This window comes from Mytilus californianus, unplaced genomic scaffold (assembly GCF_021869535.1).
Source record: "Mytilus californianus isolate M0D057914Y unplaced genomic scaffold, xbMytCali1.0.p SCAF_2, whole genome shotgun sequence".
Classification (NCBI taxonomy): domain Eukaryota; kingdom Metazoa; phylum Mollusca; class Bivalvia; order Mytilida; family Mytilidae; genus Mytilus; species Mytilus californianus.
The window spans coordinates 80,134,099-80,149,467 of NW_026262668.1; the positions used below are offsets into that span (position 1 = coordinate 80,134,099).

At 31.2% G+C, this 15,369-nt stretch overlaps 2 protein-coding genes across 6 annotated transcripts in view; both read right to left on the bottom strand.

Moving 5' to 3' along the window:
* Positions 1-15,369, bottom strand: part of LOC127728294 (ral guanine nucleotide dissociation stimulator-like 1) — a 431,288-nt gene that overhangs the window by 88,189 nt on the left and 327,730 nt on the right. The window lies entirely within an intron of this gene.
* Positions 1-15,369, bottom strand: part of LOC127728313 (endophilin-B1-like) — a 48,005-nt gene that overhangs the window by 32,098 nt on the left and 538 nt on the right. For 3 of the 5 annotated variants that reach the window (XM_052235657.1, XM_052235656.1, XM_052235654.1), the window contains exons 2-4: positions 11,976-12,117; positions 11,246-11,275; positions 4,618-4,746 (exon numbers count right to left, since the gene is read on the bottom strand). In XM_052235657.1, the coding sequence (XP_052091617.1) occupies positions 4,618-4,746; positions 11,246-11,275; positions 11,976-12,117 (301 nt within the window). Of the gene's footprint in view, positions 1-4,617; positions 4,747-11,245; positions 11,276-11,975; positions 12,118-12,868; positions 12,891-15,369 lie in introns of those variants that run through there. The other 2 variants (XM_052235658.1, XM_052235655.1) reach the window with 2 other exon arrangements.

Genomic DNA, 15,369 nt, shown 5'->3' on the forward strand with positions numbered 1-15,369 from the left:
CAATTTTTTAAGAATACAAAATAACTGAGAAACTTTGTTTGCCAGCTTCACTGTTTAGCAACAGCAAGAATTACTGTTACTGGATTACTGTTGTACAATTTGGGGAAACACCAGTGACCAAAATACAAATAGATTAGATAAACTTCAAAAACGAGCAGCTAGAATTATTCTTGAACTTCCTTATGATACCCCATCTAATACAATGTTTAATAAAATGCTCCGCAGGGCACAGCTTGATACGACCGCAGAGGTCGAACCCTGAACAGTTGGGGGAAGTATGGACACAACATTCAAGCTTGATACAGCTTTGGATTTGGATTGTGATTAAATATTTGACACAGCATAGGTTTCTAACACAGATTGAATGTGGTCTAAGGACTTAAAAATTTTAAATTGGACATTCACCTATTATGGTCCAATATCCAAAATCTAAATACATGGTTAGATTCAGCATATCAAAGAACCCCAAGAATTCAATTTTTGATGAAATCAAACAAAGTTTAATTTTGGACCCTTTTGACCTCAATGTGGACAAAGTTGATAACGGGGCCCAAAAATCAAAAATCTAAATACATGGTTAGATTCAGCATATCAAAGAACCCCATATATTCAATTTTTGTTGAAATCAAACAAAGTTTAATTTTGGACCCCGATTTGGACCAACTTGAAAACTGGGCCCATAATCAAAAATCTAAATACATGTTTAGATTCAGCATATCAAAGAACCCTAAGAATTCAATTTTTGTTAAAATCAAACTAAGTTTAATTTTGGACCCTTTGGACCTTAATGTAGACCAATTTGAAAACGGAACCAAAAATTAAGAATCTAAATACACGGTTAGATTCGGCATATCAAAGAACCCCAATAATTCAATTTTTGATGAAATCAAACAAAGTTTAATTTTGGACCCTTTTGACCTCAATGTGGACAAAGTTGATAACAGGGCCCAAAAATAAAAAATCTAAATACATGGTTAGATTCAGCATATCAAAGAACCCCATATATTCAATTTTTGTTGAAATCAAACAAAGTTTAATTTTGCACCCCGATTTGGACCAACTTGAAAACTGGGCCCATAATCAAAAATCTAAATACATGTTTAGATTCAGCATATCAAAGAACCCTAAGAATTCAATTTTTGTTAAAATCAAACTAAGTTTAATTTTGGACCCTTTGGACCTTAATGTAGACCAATTTGAAAACGGAACCAAAATTTAAGAATCTAAATACACAGTTAAATTCGGCATATCAAAGAACCCCAATAATTCAATTTTTGATGAAATCAAACAAAGTTTAATTTTGGACCCTTTGGACCTCAATGTGGCCCAATTTAAAAACGGGGCCCAAAATCCAAAAACTAAATACACGGTTAGATTCAGCATATTAAAGAACCCCATGAAATCAAGAATAAAACCCCATTGAAATTGGTCAAGAAGTAAGCAATTTATAGGAAGTATCTTCTTTTGCACAATCCTGTGCTATTAAATATTTCTTGCTATTGCGCAATACTGTACAATTGACAATTTCTTGCTATTGTGCAATATTGTGCTATTGGATATTTCTTGCTATTGCGCAATACTGTGCAATTGAAGATTTCTTGCTATTGCGCAATACTGTGCAATTGAAGATTTCTTGCTATTGTGCAATACTGTGCAATTGAAAATTTCTTGCTATTGCACAATACTTATTATATAATAATTTACACATCCTGTTTGGTGTGTATCTCCTACCATATCATTATTATTTGATTTTAAATATAAATCAGAAATAACCAACTTAAAATGGAAAATTTTAAAAGAAACAAAAAAGGAAAAAAAGAAAAAAAATGAAAAAAAAATAAATTCCCCCCCCAAAATTTTTTGAACCCCCATTATGATTCATCACCCCCAAACTCAATCCCAGCCTTCCCTTTGTGGTATGGTACCTTGTAGTACAATTTCAGAGAGATCCATACACTTGAACACAAGTTATTGTCTGGAAACTAGAAAAAAAATGTGTTTTTTGGCCCCTTTTTGGCCCCAAATTCCTAAACGTTTAAGGCAATTACCCCCAAACTCAAACCCAGCTTTCCCTTTGTGATATGGAACCTTGTAGTACAATTTCAGAAAGATCCATACACTTACACACAAGTTATTGTCATGAAACTAGAAAAATGCTTGTTTTTTGCCCCTTTTTTGGCCCCTAATTCCTAAAATTTGGAGGCAATTACCCCCAAAATCAATCCCAGCATTCCTTTAGTGATATGGAACCTTGTGGTACAATGTCAGAGAGATCCATACACTAACACACAAGTTATGTCTGGAAGTTACAAAAATGCTTATTTTTGGCCCCTTTTTGGCCCCTAATTCCTTTACTGTTATTACCATAACCCCCAAAATCAATCCCAACCTTCCTTTTGTGGTATTGAACCTTGTGGTAAAATTTCATAAAGATCCATTCACTTAAACTAAAGTTAGAGTGCGAAAACCAATGTGTCTTCGGACGACGCCGGACGACGCCGACGACGCCGGAAGACGACGACGACGCCAACGTCATACCAATATACGACCACAAAAATTTTTTTGCGGTCGTATAAAAAGTTATCATGGCTTCGATTTACTGATCGTGTGATTTACCACAAGGCCTTATATGTTCATAAATGTTTATATGGATCTGTCCCAGAATATTTGTCTAACAAAATCTCCTATGTTACAAATAAAAATGGAATGCAACTTAGATCAAATACTACCCAATTACTAAATATACCAAAGGCAAGAACAAACACATTTAGAAGATCTTTTTCATATTCTGGCCCAACTTTATGGAATAAACTACCAGAAGCACTAAGACACATGTCAAACATAAATACTTTTAAAACAAACTGCTTTAAGTTTTTACTTGAAAATCCAGGAATTATTTAAATGATTATGTATCAATTTTGATTATGTTTTCTCATGTTTATCTTTGTTATGAAGAAATTGGGTGATGCATTGTGAGTGGAGTGTGAGGGCCTCAAGGGAGAATAGTGTTTGTACTAATTGAGCTTACCCTCTTGAAATAAAGATTATTATTATTATTATTATTAAACTTTACATTTGAAAAAAATAAACATTTCTTAAGGAAACACTGGTTATAACTGATGAGTCACTTTTGGTATTTCAAATTGTAGAATATAAGTGTATATCCTTTAAGAAGTAAAGGCATTATTGGTCATTTTAAATCATAAAATCTTCTTCCTGAAATAAGATAAATCTAATAGGAACAAACCTCTCAGATATTAATCATCAAATGATAATTGTATAGGAGTTTCAAGAGAACATTTTTCACCATGATTTTTCATCAAATTCATCTGGTCATTGTTTTATTGTTTTCTACTGAACCTGATCATTATTCACATTTGTCATATATAAAAATTTTGACAAATGAATTTTTATTTTAGTAGTCTAAACAAAATCAATGGAATCAGAAAATATATCTAAATATAGATTGAAATATAACTCTGTATACTTCAAAAACAAAAGGAAGTTGGTAGTTGAAAGTTAGAGAGCTTCCACTTAAAACTGTCCAGACCTAAAGGAAAATATTCATCTGAAAAAAATAAATCATAAATTTCTCTTAACATTTGTCTAACAAGTCGTTATTAATTTTATTTTTATAAATGTATAAACTGATCGTCAGAAATAATCAGGACATACATCAATTGAGAGAAAATCTGTATTGCTATTATACTACATGTATAAACTGATATAATTTTGTCTAAATACATGTCATTTGTGTGAAACATGTAAAGTTCATCATGAAACCTTTTACTTTTGAACTTTTTGTAATTCATTTATGAAATTGTGTGCCAGTTTTTCAATATAGGATACATTATTCTCAATAAACTTTTGAAATCACAGACCAGAAGCTAAATTTTAAGAAAATTTTAGTTAGATTCAATAAATTCCTCTGAAGAGATGATTTTTACAGGCATGAATGCAATTTTGGACTGGTGTTTAGGATACACATACAGAGATCTCAAATTTTTTTTTAGCCTTGTGGACACTGGGACCACCAAAACTACAAATCTTGTACCAGTAGTCCCAGTGAAAATTTGGTGGTCCTGTGTTTGAAGAAATTTTTTGCTTTCAATTATATCCATACAATGTACATGTAGGTATAAATATTTCCATACAATGAACATGTAGGTATAAATATTTCCATACAATGTACAAAGATTAGGCCAATTCGCACAATAACTACATGGCTGCATATAAAATATTGATACAGATTGTAATCAGGAGCTATACTTAAATACTAGACAGCCTAAAAACAGAATAATACCACCACAAACTTTTAGCTGGACAACAATACAACTGTTACACTCAAAATTGGTGGACCTTCCTGATTTTGGTGGTCAGGAATGACAGGACCACCAGGTGTCGCGAAACACTGCACATATAAATATGTCACAGTTGAAGGTCTCAGGGAAATATATTCTTGGATATTTTCAATTCTTACTTGTCATAATTTTCAACCTCATATGGTGTAAAAATGATTAAAGTTATCAAAATATACCTCTAGACATGCAAGAGATGTCACAGTGAGAAAAATCTTTTGTTATTTATATCATCAGCAAATAAACCACAATTATTTACCATATGATGTTCCTGGACCAAACTCATTGCCAGCATCTGTCATTATCTGACCAAGTAATTCATGGTGACTAATACGGTCTCTTTTCTTTTTGTCAAGTTTCTCGTAAAAAAAGTCCTCCATACGAACATCTGTAATAAATGAAACAAATTTATAATGAACATGATATTTTAAAATATCTGATACAGTTCTATTGTTCAATCATTACAAAATATATGTATATATGAATACATATATAGCCATATATATATATAGGTTGTATAGAAGATATGAATTTTAACAAAAACAATTTTCATCCTTATATCCATGGGTGACATTTCAAATAATCTTACTTTGCTTTCACTGATTAATATTTCAATTAAAATTGTCAAGTGCAAGTTGCTACATTAAAATACATGTACAATATGATAAATGTATAGATATAATTTATGACAGCCATGTGGTTACTCAATACCATGCATATGCCTTTTTAAACAATGAAAATTTAACATAGATTGAAGCAAGGCATTATCATGTTAGTTTACAAAATTAAACCAACCAGGATTGTAAAATAAAAAATTATGCCTTATTCTAATCCACAAAGCAAAACTGCAAACTCTCTTGGGATACAAATAGGGATAAAACCATCTCCTTTTTTTGGCACACGTTCCCCATGCACATTTGATTAAGAGAGAAAAGTTTTCATATTGGTTTACCATTATACAGGCTACTGCTTAATTTAAGTTTGTATTGACAGGGAAAAAAAATAAAATGTAGAAGATCAAAAGAGCTTGCTTTGCGCAAATTGTTGAGAACAGAACATCTCCAATCCTACTTAATCCTTTTTTCAAACTCCTTAAGTTCAGAGGCAATCAGTCTACTTCATCCTCGATTTCCAGTATAAATGTTTCATTGTATTTCAAAACTGATCAGAATTAAGAGGGTGAAAGGCTAAATAATCTCTGAGGAAAGGATATATATATGCCTCTGCTTATACAACTACATACTAAATATCATTGACTTACTATAAATGGTTCCCCTTAAACTGACCTAATCACATGTAAACTATGTAAAAGTTCCTGAGGGCCAGGGTCAAACAGATTAAAAGGTAAGACTATGTTTAAGGATGTTCGCTTCTCTGTTTCAAATTAACAAGCTTTTTAAAAGACTGTTATAAATTGATAGTATATAATTAGCTGAACTTAAAAAGTTAAAAAAAAAATGACATGTCAGTGTGCTTGTTTTTGAGATATAATCAATTGGAATAAAAAATTTGGCGGGAAATAATTCTCTCTAGAATTTTCATACATTTAATATTGCCATCTTTTTTCTTTCAAAAACTATGAAAAAATAACAAGGATTTTATAAGATTTGAAATTTTCAAAAATGGCTTTATAAACTATGTAATAAAATTATGAAAAGAAAAGTAGTGGTTAGCTGGCAAAATTTTTATTGGCACTACATGGATAAAACTAGAGGATTCCAAATATCTGACAAAATGTCAAACACAAGATTAGCGAACATCCTTAAAACAGGAGCACTAAAACAGTTGTATAGTACCTACTTCAAAACAATTATTTTTATAAACTTTGTAAAAACCAACTCATTTAAGTGACATGCATGTGTTGACCACACAATTTAATAAACCATACAATTAACGTCTTTTATTGCTGATAGCTATCAAATGCTTGAACCTTTTTCAGTCAGCTGATTAATAATTTTCAGACAAAATCAAAATGTGTGACAAGTTCAAGGTTAAAATCCAAAGTGTTTACTGATAAGGGAATATAATGCTTCGCTGAGCGCAGCTGGATACGACCGCAGAGGTCCAACCCTGAACAGTTGGGGCGAAAATGGACACAATATTTGCACTTGATACAGGTCTGAATTTGGATTGTAATTAAATATTTGACACATTATAGGTTTCTGACACCGAATAACTGTAGTCAAAGAACTTAGAATTGGTTATGTATATGATTTGAATTTATATTCAATTTTTTTGATTTTGTGCAATACACTATGCTGTTGCGAATTGACACCCCTCCCCCCAAAAAAAATAAAAAATCCCCCCCTTTTTTTTTGCTTTTGAGAAATACACTATACTGTTGCGTATTGACCCCCCCCAAAAAATAAATGTTTTTAAATAATTTAAAAGCAGTGTAAGGGAGGTAATCCAACATTGAACAACATTGTACACAATTTTGTTTTTGGATTACCTCCCTTACACTGCTTTTAAATTGTCCATTAACCAGGAAACCCTTGTTTTTTCCCCTTTTTTGCCCCTAATTCCTAAATGGTTTGTGCCATAACCCCCCAAAGCCAATCCTAACCATCCCTTTGTGGTATGGAAACTTGTGGTTTAATTTCAGAGAGATCCATACACTTAAACACAAGTTATTGTCTGGAAGTTACAAAAATGCTTATTTTTGGCCCCTAATTCCTTAACTGTTGGTACCATAACCCTAAAAATCAATTCCAACCTTCCTTTTGTGGTATTGAACCTTATGGTAAAATTTGTTAGAGATCCATTCACTTAAACTAAAGTTATTGTGCGAAAACCAATGTGTCTTCGGATGACGACGACGACGACAACGCCAACGCCAACGTCATACCAATATATAAAAATTCAGAGAAGTTTAAATAAAGAGCTGCGCCATGAGAGCATGATACCCCTGTCACTTTTTCAAAGAATAAAGTTCCATAATTCCTCAATGTCATATCAGAAATTTATAAAAAAATAAAGGGAGGTTTTTTTAATAGATATAAAACAGTCACCAAAGTTTAATGAAAACTGTTCAAAGCACTTTTGAGTCATTGTCCACAAACTGGAAACCCCCCCCCCCTTTTTTATGAAATGTTAAACCTAAAATATAAAAGGGAGCTTACGTCAATAGATATAAACTATAAACAATTCACCAAAGTTTCACGAAAAGCGCACAAAGCATTTTTAAGTTATTGTTCGAAAACTGGAAAAAAACCCTTTTTTAATGAATAAAACCCCATAACTCGGAAATGTCAAATCTAAACTTTTTTGATGAATAAAACCCCATAACTCGGAAACGTCAAATCTAAACTTTATAAAAATCGAAAGGGAGCTCACATCAATAGATTTAAACAATTCACCAAAGTTTCACGCAAATTGGTTAAAGCGTTTTTGATTTAGTGTACGACGGACATACAACTGTATACTATAATACATCCCGTAAACGGGGGTATAAAAAAAAATAACAAGATGGACGATGTTAAACAGTTTTAAATTTTTGGCAATAAATTTTCACCATTACTGCTTAATGAATTCACTTTGAGTAAATATTTGAAGGAATATAAGCTACCTAGCTAATGTAACTTATTGATTTTGAAAGGTTTAGGATTATGATTGAGTTTCAAATCTCTACTGTCTGCAAACCAATCAGCATAGCCCTTCATAGAAACTGTTTCGATGACAGGATATAAAAAAGGACTGTTTTTACAGCAATTACTAACATTACTAAAGTGACTTTCATTACCAGAAAAGTGTGTCTGTGTTATGGAAAAGTCCAACAAAAAAAGATTGACAAACTTCGAATTTTTCCCTTTTATAACCAAATGAAATATAAATGTGTATGATAAGTATCAGTAATATTCAATTTATACACACAAATATTTTGAAAAAGTAACAAGAATATGATTATTTTAAAAATCCCTACAGGCAGTCAGGGGTTATACTTATACAAGTCATGTTTTTTACACTTGAAGATGTAATAAATGTTTAATTGTATAAGTAAATTTGTAAGATTTTAATTTTGTTTTAAAAGTTTGAATAATCTCTCCAAAACTTTACTTATACAAGTATTTTTTCACCACCCCTGAAATTCTCAAGTTTTGATAGGTCAAAATATACATCAAATTTTTCTGGGTCTGCTTGTTTTTTTTAATGAGAGTTCAACCTTTTGTCTAAACAAGAAATCTACTATGCAAAATTATTAAGTAACTGTGCAAGGTCTTAATAAATTGCTTCCTGGAGGCTTGTAAATGGGCAGTATTTTTAAGATAACAGACAAATGAGATTTTTCGATGACATTTTATTTTCATGAAAAGATAATATTGTTATTTAAAGACAGATAATTATTTTTTTTTTAATTTCAGAGCAATGTAGCAAAGAGGAATTCAAGAGAAGAAGAAAAGATGCCTCTTTTACTTATAAACATGTAAGTAAAAATAATCTAGATGTCTTGGGGATATAACTCTACCTTCGGAATTGTTTACTTGTATAATTGAATGAAAAAACAGTTGACAACTGACTTACAGGTTCCTTAAACCTAACATGTATGTACAAATTTATTTATTTTGTAAAAAATATTTCTGTTCAACAAAATTATTATATTTAAATTTACCTGTGTACAATATTTTATTTAACACCATTTTGTCCCAGGTTAGAGTTGTCTTTTTGACATTGTTTGACATCCTGTTTTTTTTTATTAATATTGTATTTATATTGTGCCATAGATCAAATTTATTCAATCAGTGTATGTTTACTTGTTTTTGTTCTTTTTGATCAAGTTAAGCCATTTCAATTGATATTTTATAGTGTGTCTTTTTATGTTGTAATGCTACACTACTGTTTCAGGTTAGGGTGAAGGTTGGTGCCTGTTAAAACATTTAAACCCGCTGCACCTGTCCTAAGTCAGGAGCCTGTTGTTCAGTGGTTGTCGTTTGTTGATGTGGTTCATAAGTGTTTCTTGTTTCTCTTTTTTTTTAAATAGATTAGACCGTTGGTTTTCCAGTTTGAATTGTTTTACACTAGTCATTTTGAGGCCCTTTAGAGCTTGCTGTTCAGTGTGAGCCAAGGCTCCATGTTGAAGGCCGTACTTTGACCTATAACTGTTGACTTTTTACACATTGTGACTTGGATGGAGAGTTGTCTCAATGGCACTCATACCACATCTTCTTATTTCTATATATCAAAATATGATTTTTTTTTGTTTCAAACATTTATAAAAGCGGAATTCTGAAATAATATTTTGCTATTAGCAGTCCGTTTTGTCAAATTAAGCTCAAAAACATCGATGATGTATTATTGGCTTGCACTTCAATAATTCAACTGATTTCAATCCGTATTCATGTGAACTTCAATTGGACCTTTAAAAAAAACTTGTTTAACTGGGGATGGGTTACCCATGGTATAAGCATGTTTAGTTATTTAAAAGAAAAGAATGTCATCATTGAAAAGTAAAAAAAGGCAGCCATCAGAAAGATCCCTGTTGTTGACTAATTCTACCCATAAAAAAATGTTCAAAAAGTTTTCAAAATCCAAAAGCTATGAAACTAGAGGCTCTGAAGAGCCTGTGTCGCTCACCTAGTTATATGTATATATTCAACAAAGGACACTCTCCAACATTGTAGACAAGATAGAATTCATGACAAAAATCTGTTTTTTGTTGATCTTATATTGCTGATAGTTTTGTCTGTTTAGTTTCTCTCTATCTTCTTTAGTTTTTGCTCAAAACACAAAAGAGGGTTAAAAAAAATTCCTCATTTAAGGGCAATCACTCCAATAAAGAGTGACAGTCTACTAACTATATCGGCAAAATTTGACTTGTTTGTAGATCTTGCCTTACTGATCATTTTTGTTATTTAAAGTTTCTCGTAAGACACAAGGCAAAAACGCAAAAAAATGGTAGGAATCGTCATAGAAGGGCAATAACTCTAAGAAGACCATAAGACTTATTTGTAGATCTTGTCTTGCTGATCATTTTTACAATTTAAAGTTTCTCTGTATCTATTATAGTTTCCAAGATAATAGGCAAAAATGAAAGACGGTAAAATTTGTCATTTAAGGGCAATAACTCATAAAAGAAGTCCCCTTACAGTTTTGACGTATATAGACAATTGGTAGAGCTCAACATTTAGAACAGGTTTGCCGCTGTCAGATTTTCTCTATTTATTACAGTTTTCAAAATAATAGACAAATCTTGCATTTTACCCCTATGTTCAATTTTTAGCCATGTAGACCATCTTGGTTGGCAGGCCGGGTCATCAGACATATTTTTTAGACTAGATACCCTAATGATGATTGTGGCTAAGTTTGGTTAAATTTGGTCTAGTAGTTTCAGAGGAGAAGATTTTTGTAAAAGTTAACAATGACGATGGACGACGACGATCGACTGACTCCAAGTGATGAGGAAAGCTCACTTGGCCTTTCGGCGAAGTGAGCTAAAAAATAATAGAGTTGAAATGAACAGAATTCCAAAATAATCTGTAACTTCTTATATATTATCATCATGATCATGTACTTATTACAAAACTATATATCAGAATTTTCTAAATAAATGCAGGGAAAGCAAACAAAAAACACCATTTTGCCTCTTTTATCCTAACTACTAATCTTTCCATAAAGTTTGCCATGTTTGTTGATCAGAGGGATCTTGAGATACATGTTTGAAACAGACACTCAGACACTGGTAACCAATATGTTTAAGCCAAATGAGGTTTTTATAAGATAATAATCAATTGAGCAGTCTTCCAAGAATAGTACAAACTATTCATTTTTTAATTCATACTAAAATATTCCAATATCAAACATAAAATGGAACAATTACCTGAGAAACCAACAAAGCTAGTTCAATAAATATATTTTTTGACATTCCTACAAACTGACAAACAATAATTTACCTAGTTCAGTCAAAAGTTCTGCATTTAAACCTACAATGTATTTACCACGGTTATGGGACCTAAGATTCAACATTTATGTACATTAAAGTATAAAATTATAAATCAAAATAAAAGTTCTTTCTTATTTCCAAATTAATAAAAAAAAATTCCTAAATTAATGGTGTAAGAGAATTTCATAATAATAACATAATTAACCAAATTATGATATTTTCAAATTCATGATATAAAAATCATGGTTGTTTCATATGAATATTTATAATTTTTTCATAAAGGCCAAAAATAAAATTAAAACTGTTTGAAGTTGCCTACCTACCCACCTAAAAAGCAGCCTACCCGAAAAATTTTATTACACAAATAGTTTCAAATTATTTTTAAAAAGTATTTTTTGTGCTCTAACTTTGTTTTCTTGTCTAAAACAAGTAACTTATGTTGTTGGCCAAAATAAAATTATATCTACCTACATACCCTACCCTACAAGGCATGGGTAGGCAAATTCAAACAAAAAATTTGTTAAGGGTGGCCTAATTGGTTACTACAATGTATGTTGTTAATTCAAATAACTTATCAACATTAAGTAAAGTACACATACATGTACATGTAATATGCATCATTAACTTGCTTGATAAAACTGTTATAATGATTCATACTTTCATATGTCATGTAAATCTCTTCAATCATTTTTCTACCTACCAAGTCTACATTCTTTTTCATAAGTTTCAAAAATACTTACTTGGATTTGGTTGTAGAAGACATTCAGTCTGTTTCAAAACCTTCTCTGTCCATATTTTTGTCTTGTCTGCCCTTTGCAATAAATTTTCAAAGTGAGCATCTAATTCTGTCTTTTCCGCTTGACCCAACTTTTCTTCTGTAAACTGAAATCATGTAACAATTTAAATTTACTTTCTAACAATGCTGAGTATACAACTCAAAATAACAACCTACATCTACATATATATGCAAAATGCTTTACAAAACTTTTCCTGAAATAAATCTGACTGTTATCAATGCTAGGTAAACCTTTATAATCTCAGTTAAATTTATTAACTACTTTACTAGACTTGTGGCGATTAAGAGCTCGACACATTGTATAGACACCTGTCTTGTTAAAAACTGTTGGTTGGCCTCTAGATTAAGGGTGTTGAAACAGTCATATTTGTCAGTCATGACTGTTTTGAATTTAAATTCATTGTACAAATGATTGAAATAAAACTCCCAATTTCAGAAAAATGTGATTTGAAACTTTACCAAGATCTTTTAACTACAGTTTGTCAGAAATTGCATTTTTATCAGTTTAATACTAAATGCTGTTTACATTTTTTTTCAATAAAAAAACCCAGGTCACTTGGTATTGTCGGATAATATTGAGGGCCTTCTGACTTATTGACCAATGAAACAACCCATGAAATTGAGAAAAAAAATATTGATTACAAACCACCTGTAAATAATAAATTATTTCATAAAGGCCAAAGATACAGTTGAAGATAAGGACATAAAATGCAGAAATGTGCGTCAGATTATCAACTTAACACATAAAATTATCTAGTTTTATATCATGTTTGTTTGTCTAACTTTTTGTTATATTTATTCCAAATTTTTTTTTGGTTTACAACACAAATATATTACCTTTAGATGAGGCAACTGAAGTTTATTATGCTCTGAAGGGTCTACTCTAGTCTATATACAAATGTGCTTTGGCCCTGAAAAAGCTTAACTAACATGGAAGCAGTATTCATTCTTTTCTGGATTTATATATGTATAATGTATCAACCTTTTTCATAATAATTTACTAACTAAAATGCCCTTCAACTTTACATGGGAGGAGGGGTGCATATTATTTTCTGAAACAGCCCTCAGGTTATCAGCGATTACAGTTTTAAAATTTGAACTTTTTCTTTTTGTAGAATTTTTTATTTTTTTTACAAGTTTAAGCTGTAAGTTACATGTATGCTTGCTTTTATTTACAATGCCATACACATGCTTTCAAGTATCCTCATTACATAAATATTAAGTACAAAATTAGGCTCTCGATCCTAAAATATGCAACAAATTACATGAACAAAACAATTATCAGTCATAATAGAACACTTTTAGAAGTCTGAATTAATAGATAAGTTGATTTACTGTCATTTGATGGTCAGAAGAAATTTGTATCTTAATATTCATTCAGACTTTACCTTCAAATTGAAACTTTCGGTTAATAATTAATTTAATCAAAAGGGCAATGTAGCAGCATAACTTCTTGACAAATTTGCAATTTTTTATTTTTTACTTTTGCTGCTTGCATGCCACATATCCCTCTTAAATATTTTCTCAAATACAGACATGAAATTTCATGTCAATGTAGTTCTGGCTGTATACCATGTATACATACAACCTATACATGTAAATTCTGACACAGTTTCCTTTTAGACATATAAACCATGATGACTTCTGGTATAAATCTGACATGTTTGACAGCTTGAAAAAAATGACCCCAACTTACCCATGCTACCAGTCCTAAAAAATGATGGAAATTGTGAAGAAAAAAATTTTCAGAACTTGCTTGGATATCTTTTATTTTTTAATGGTTTTTTTTGTGGATGCTGTCTTATCGAAGTACAATGTTTATCCCACATTTTCTTTTAATCATATTCACCATTGGAGTAGGATCTGCTTACCCTTCTGGACTCCCGAGTTCACCATAGCTTTTGTGATGTTCAATTTTAATTTTCTGTGTAGTGTTTTGTCAACAGTTGTTTGGCTGTTCTGTGCTTTTCTTTCTGACCATGGTGTCTGTTTTTCTTTGGTTTTTGATCATGTTGATTGCCTTTGTTTTCTATTCTCTTTTTTTATAAACATTAATCATGTAAATAACTTTTGAGGCTAATAACAGATTCTGTACATCTGTAGTTGGAGCTAATATATATAGCAATCTGGCCATGAAAGCTAAAGCTTAAAAAATTATTTCCCTTTGCATTTTTTTTAAATGTTGTTTCTTACTCATTAGTTGAAAGGGATATATATCTACAAGCATGATTCTAAAACGTACTATCTATTATTTTAAGAATATCATTTGCATATATTTTTTATTTTGCTGTGAAGTAAATAATCAATCTAAATATCATGATTAAAGTTCTGGACCGAGAAATAAATGTATTATAAAATAAATGGGGAATTTGTCCAAGGGTCCATGGGTGTTCACGCTTGCATATAACGTTATAAACGGACATAACTCAAGAACTGTAAAAGTGACGCAACCCAAATTTGTACCTGTTCTGACTTTTGTGGTAATAAGCATTGTTTATAAGTTTCATAACATTTGGTTGAAACAAACTTTAGTTAGAGAACGGAAATGAAAAATTCAGCAATTTTTCCATTTGAAAAGGGGCATAACTCTAGAACGGTAAAAGTGACGCCATCAAAATTCAAACTTGATTTGTGTTTTGTGGTAACAAGCATTGTGTATAATATTCATAACATTTGGTTGAGGCAAACTGAGGTCAAAGAACAGTTACAAAAAATTCAGCAATTTTTCCATTTTTAAAGGGGCATAACTCTAGAAATGTGAAAGTGACGCCAAGTAAATGTTTTTAAAAACCACTAAAATATATACCAAAATATAAAACACAACGGACTCCTAAAACAAATGCAATACCGATTTCTCTGTTTACGACATGACTTGTGTTACGTAAACATTTGAAACCATAAATAAGGCAACAAAAAATGCTTAAATAATTTAAGAATAAAAACAAAAAGGGCCAATATAATACAGTCATGATCGTTTGAGGTAGACTATTCAGCTAAAAGAGAGGCGAAAGATAGCAAAAGGGTATCTAAACAGTCGTAAGTGTAATTAGATAGGTCACATTTGCGGAAATGGGACGGGATTGAAGTTACGACAATTGGAACATATCTGTTGTCATTTGTGAAACGGATACTCCATATAAAGATCAAACTCCTTGTGATGGCGTCCGTAAAATTTACTAAGGGATAATTTCAACTTCACCACTTGGAACTTTTGGTTTAATGACTTTCTTGTGAGCAGCAACCCTCTATCAAGGAAATCATGATACTTTGATAGGAAATACAAGCCCTGGAATACAGTATCAACTGGGAGATATAAACTCTGTATGCAGGTGCTGCTG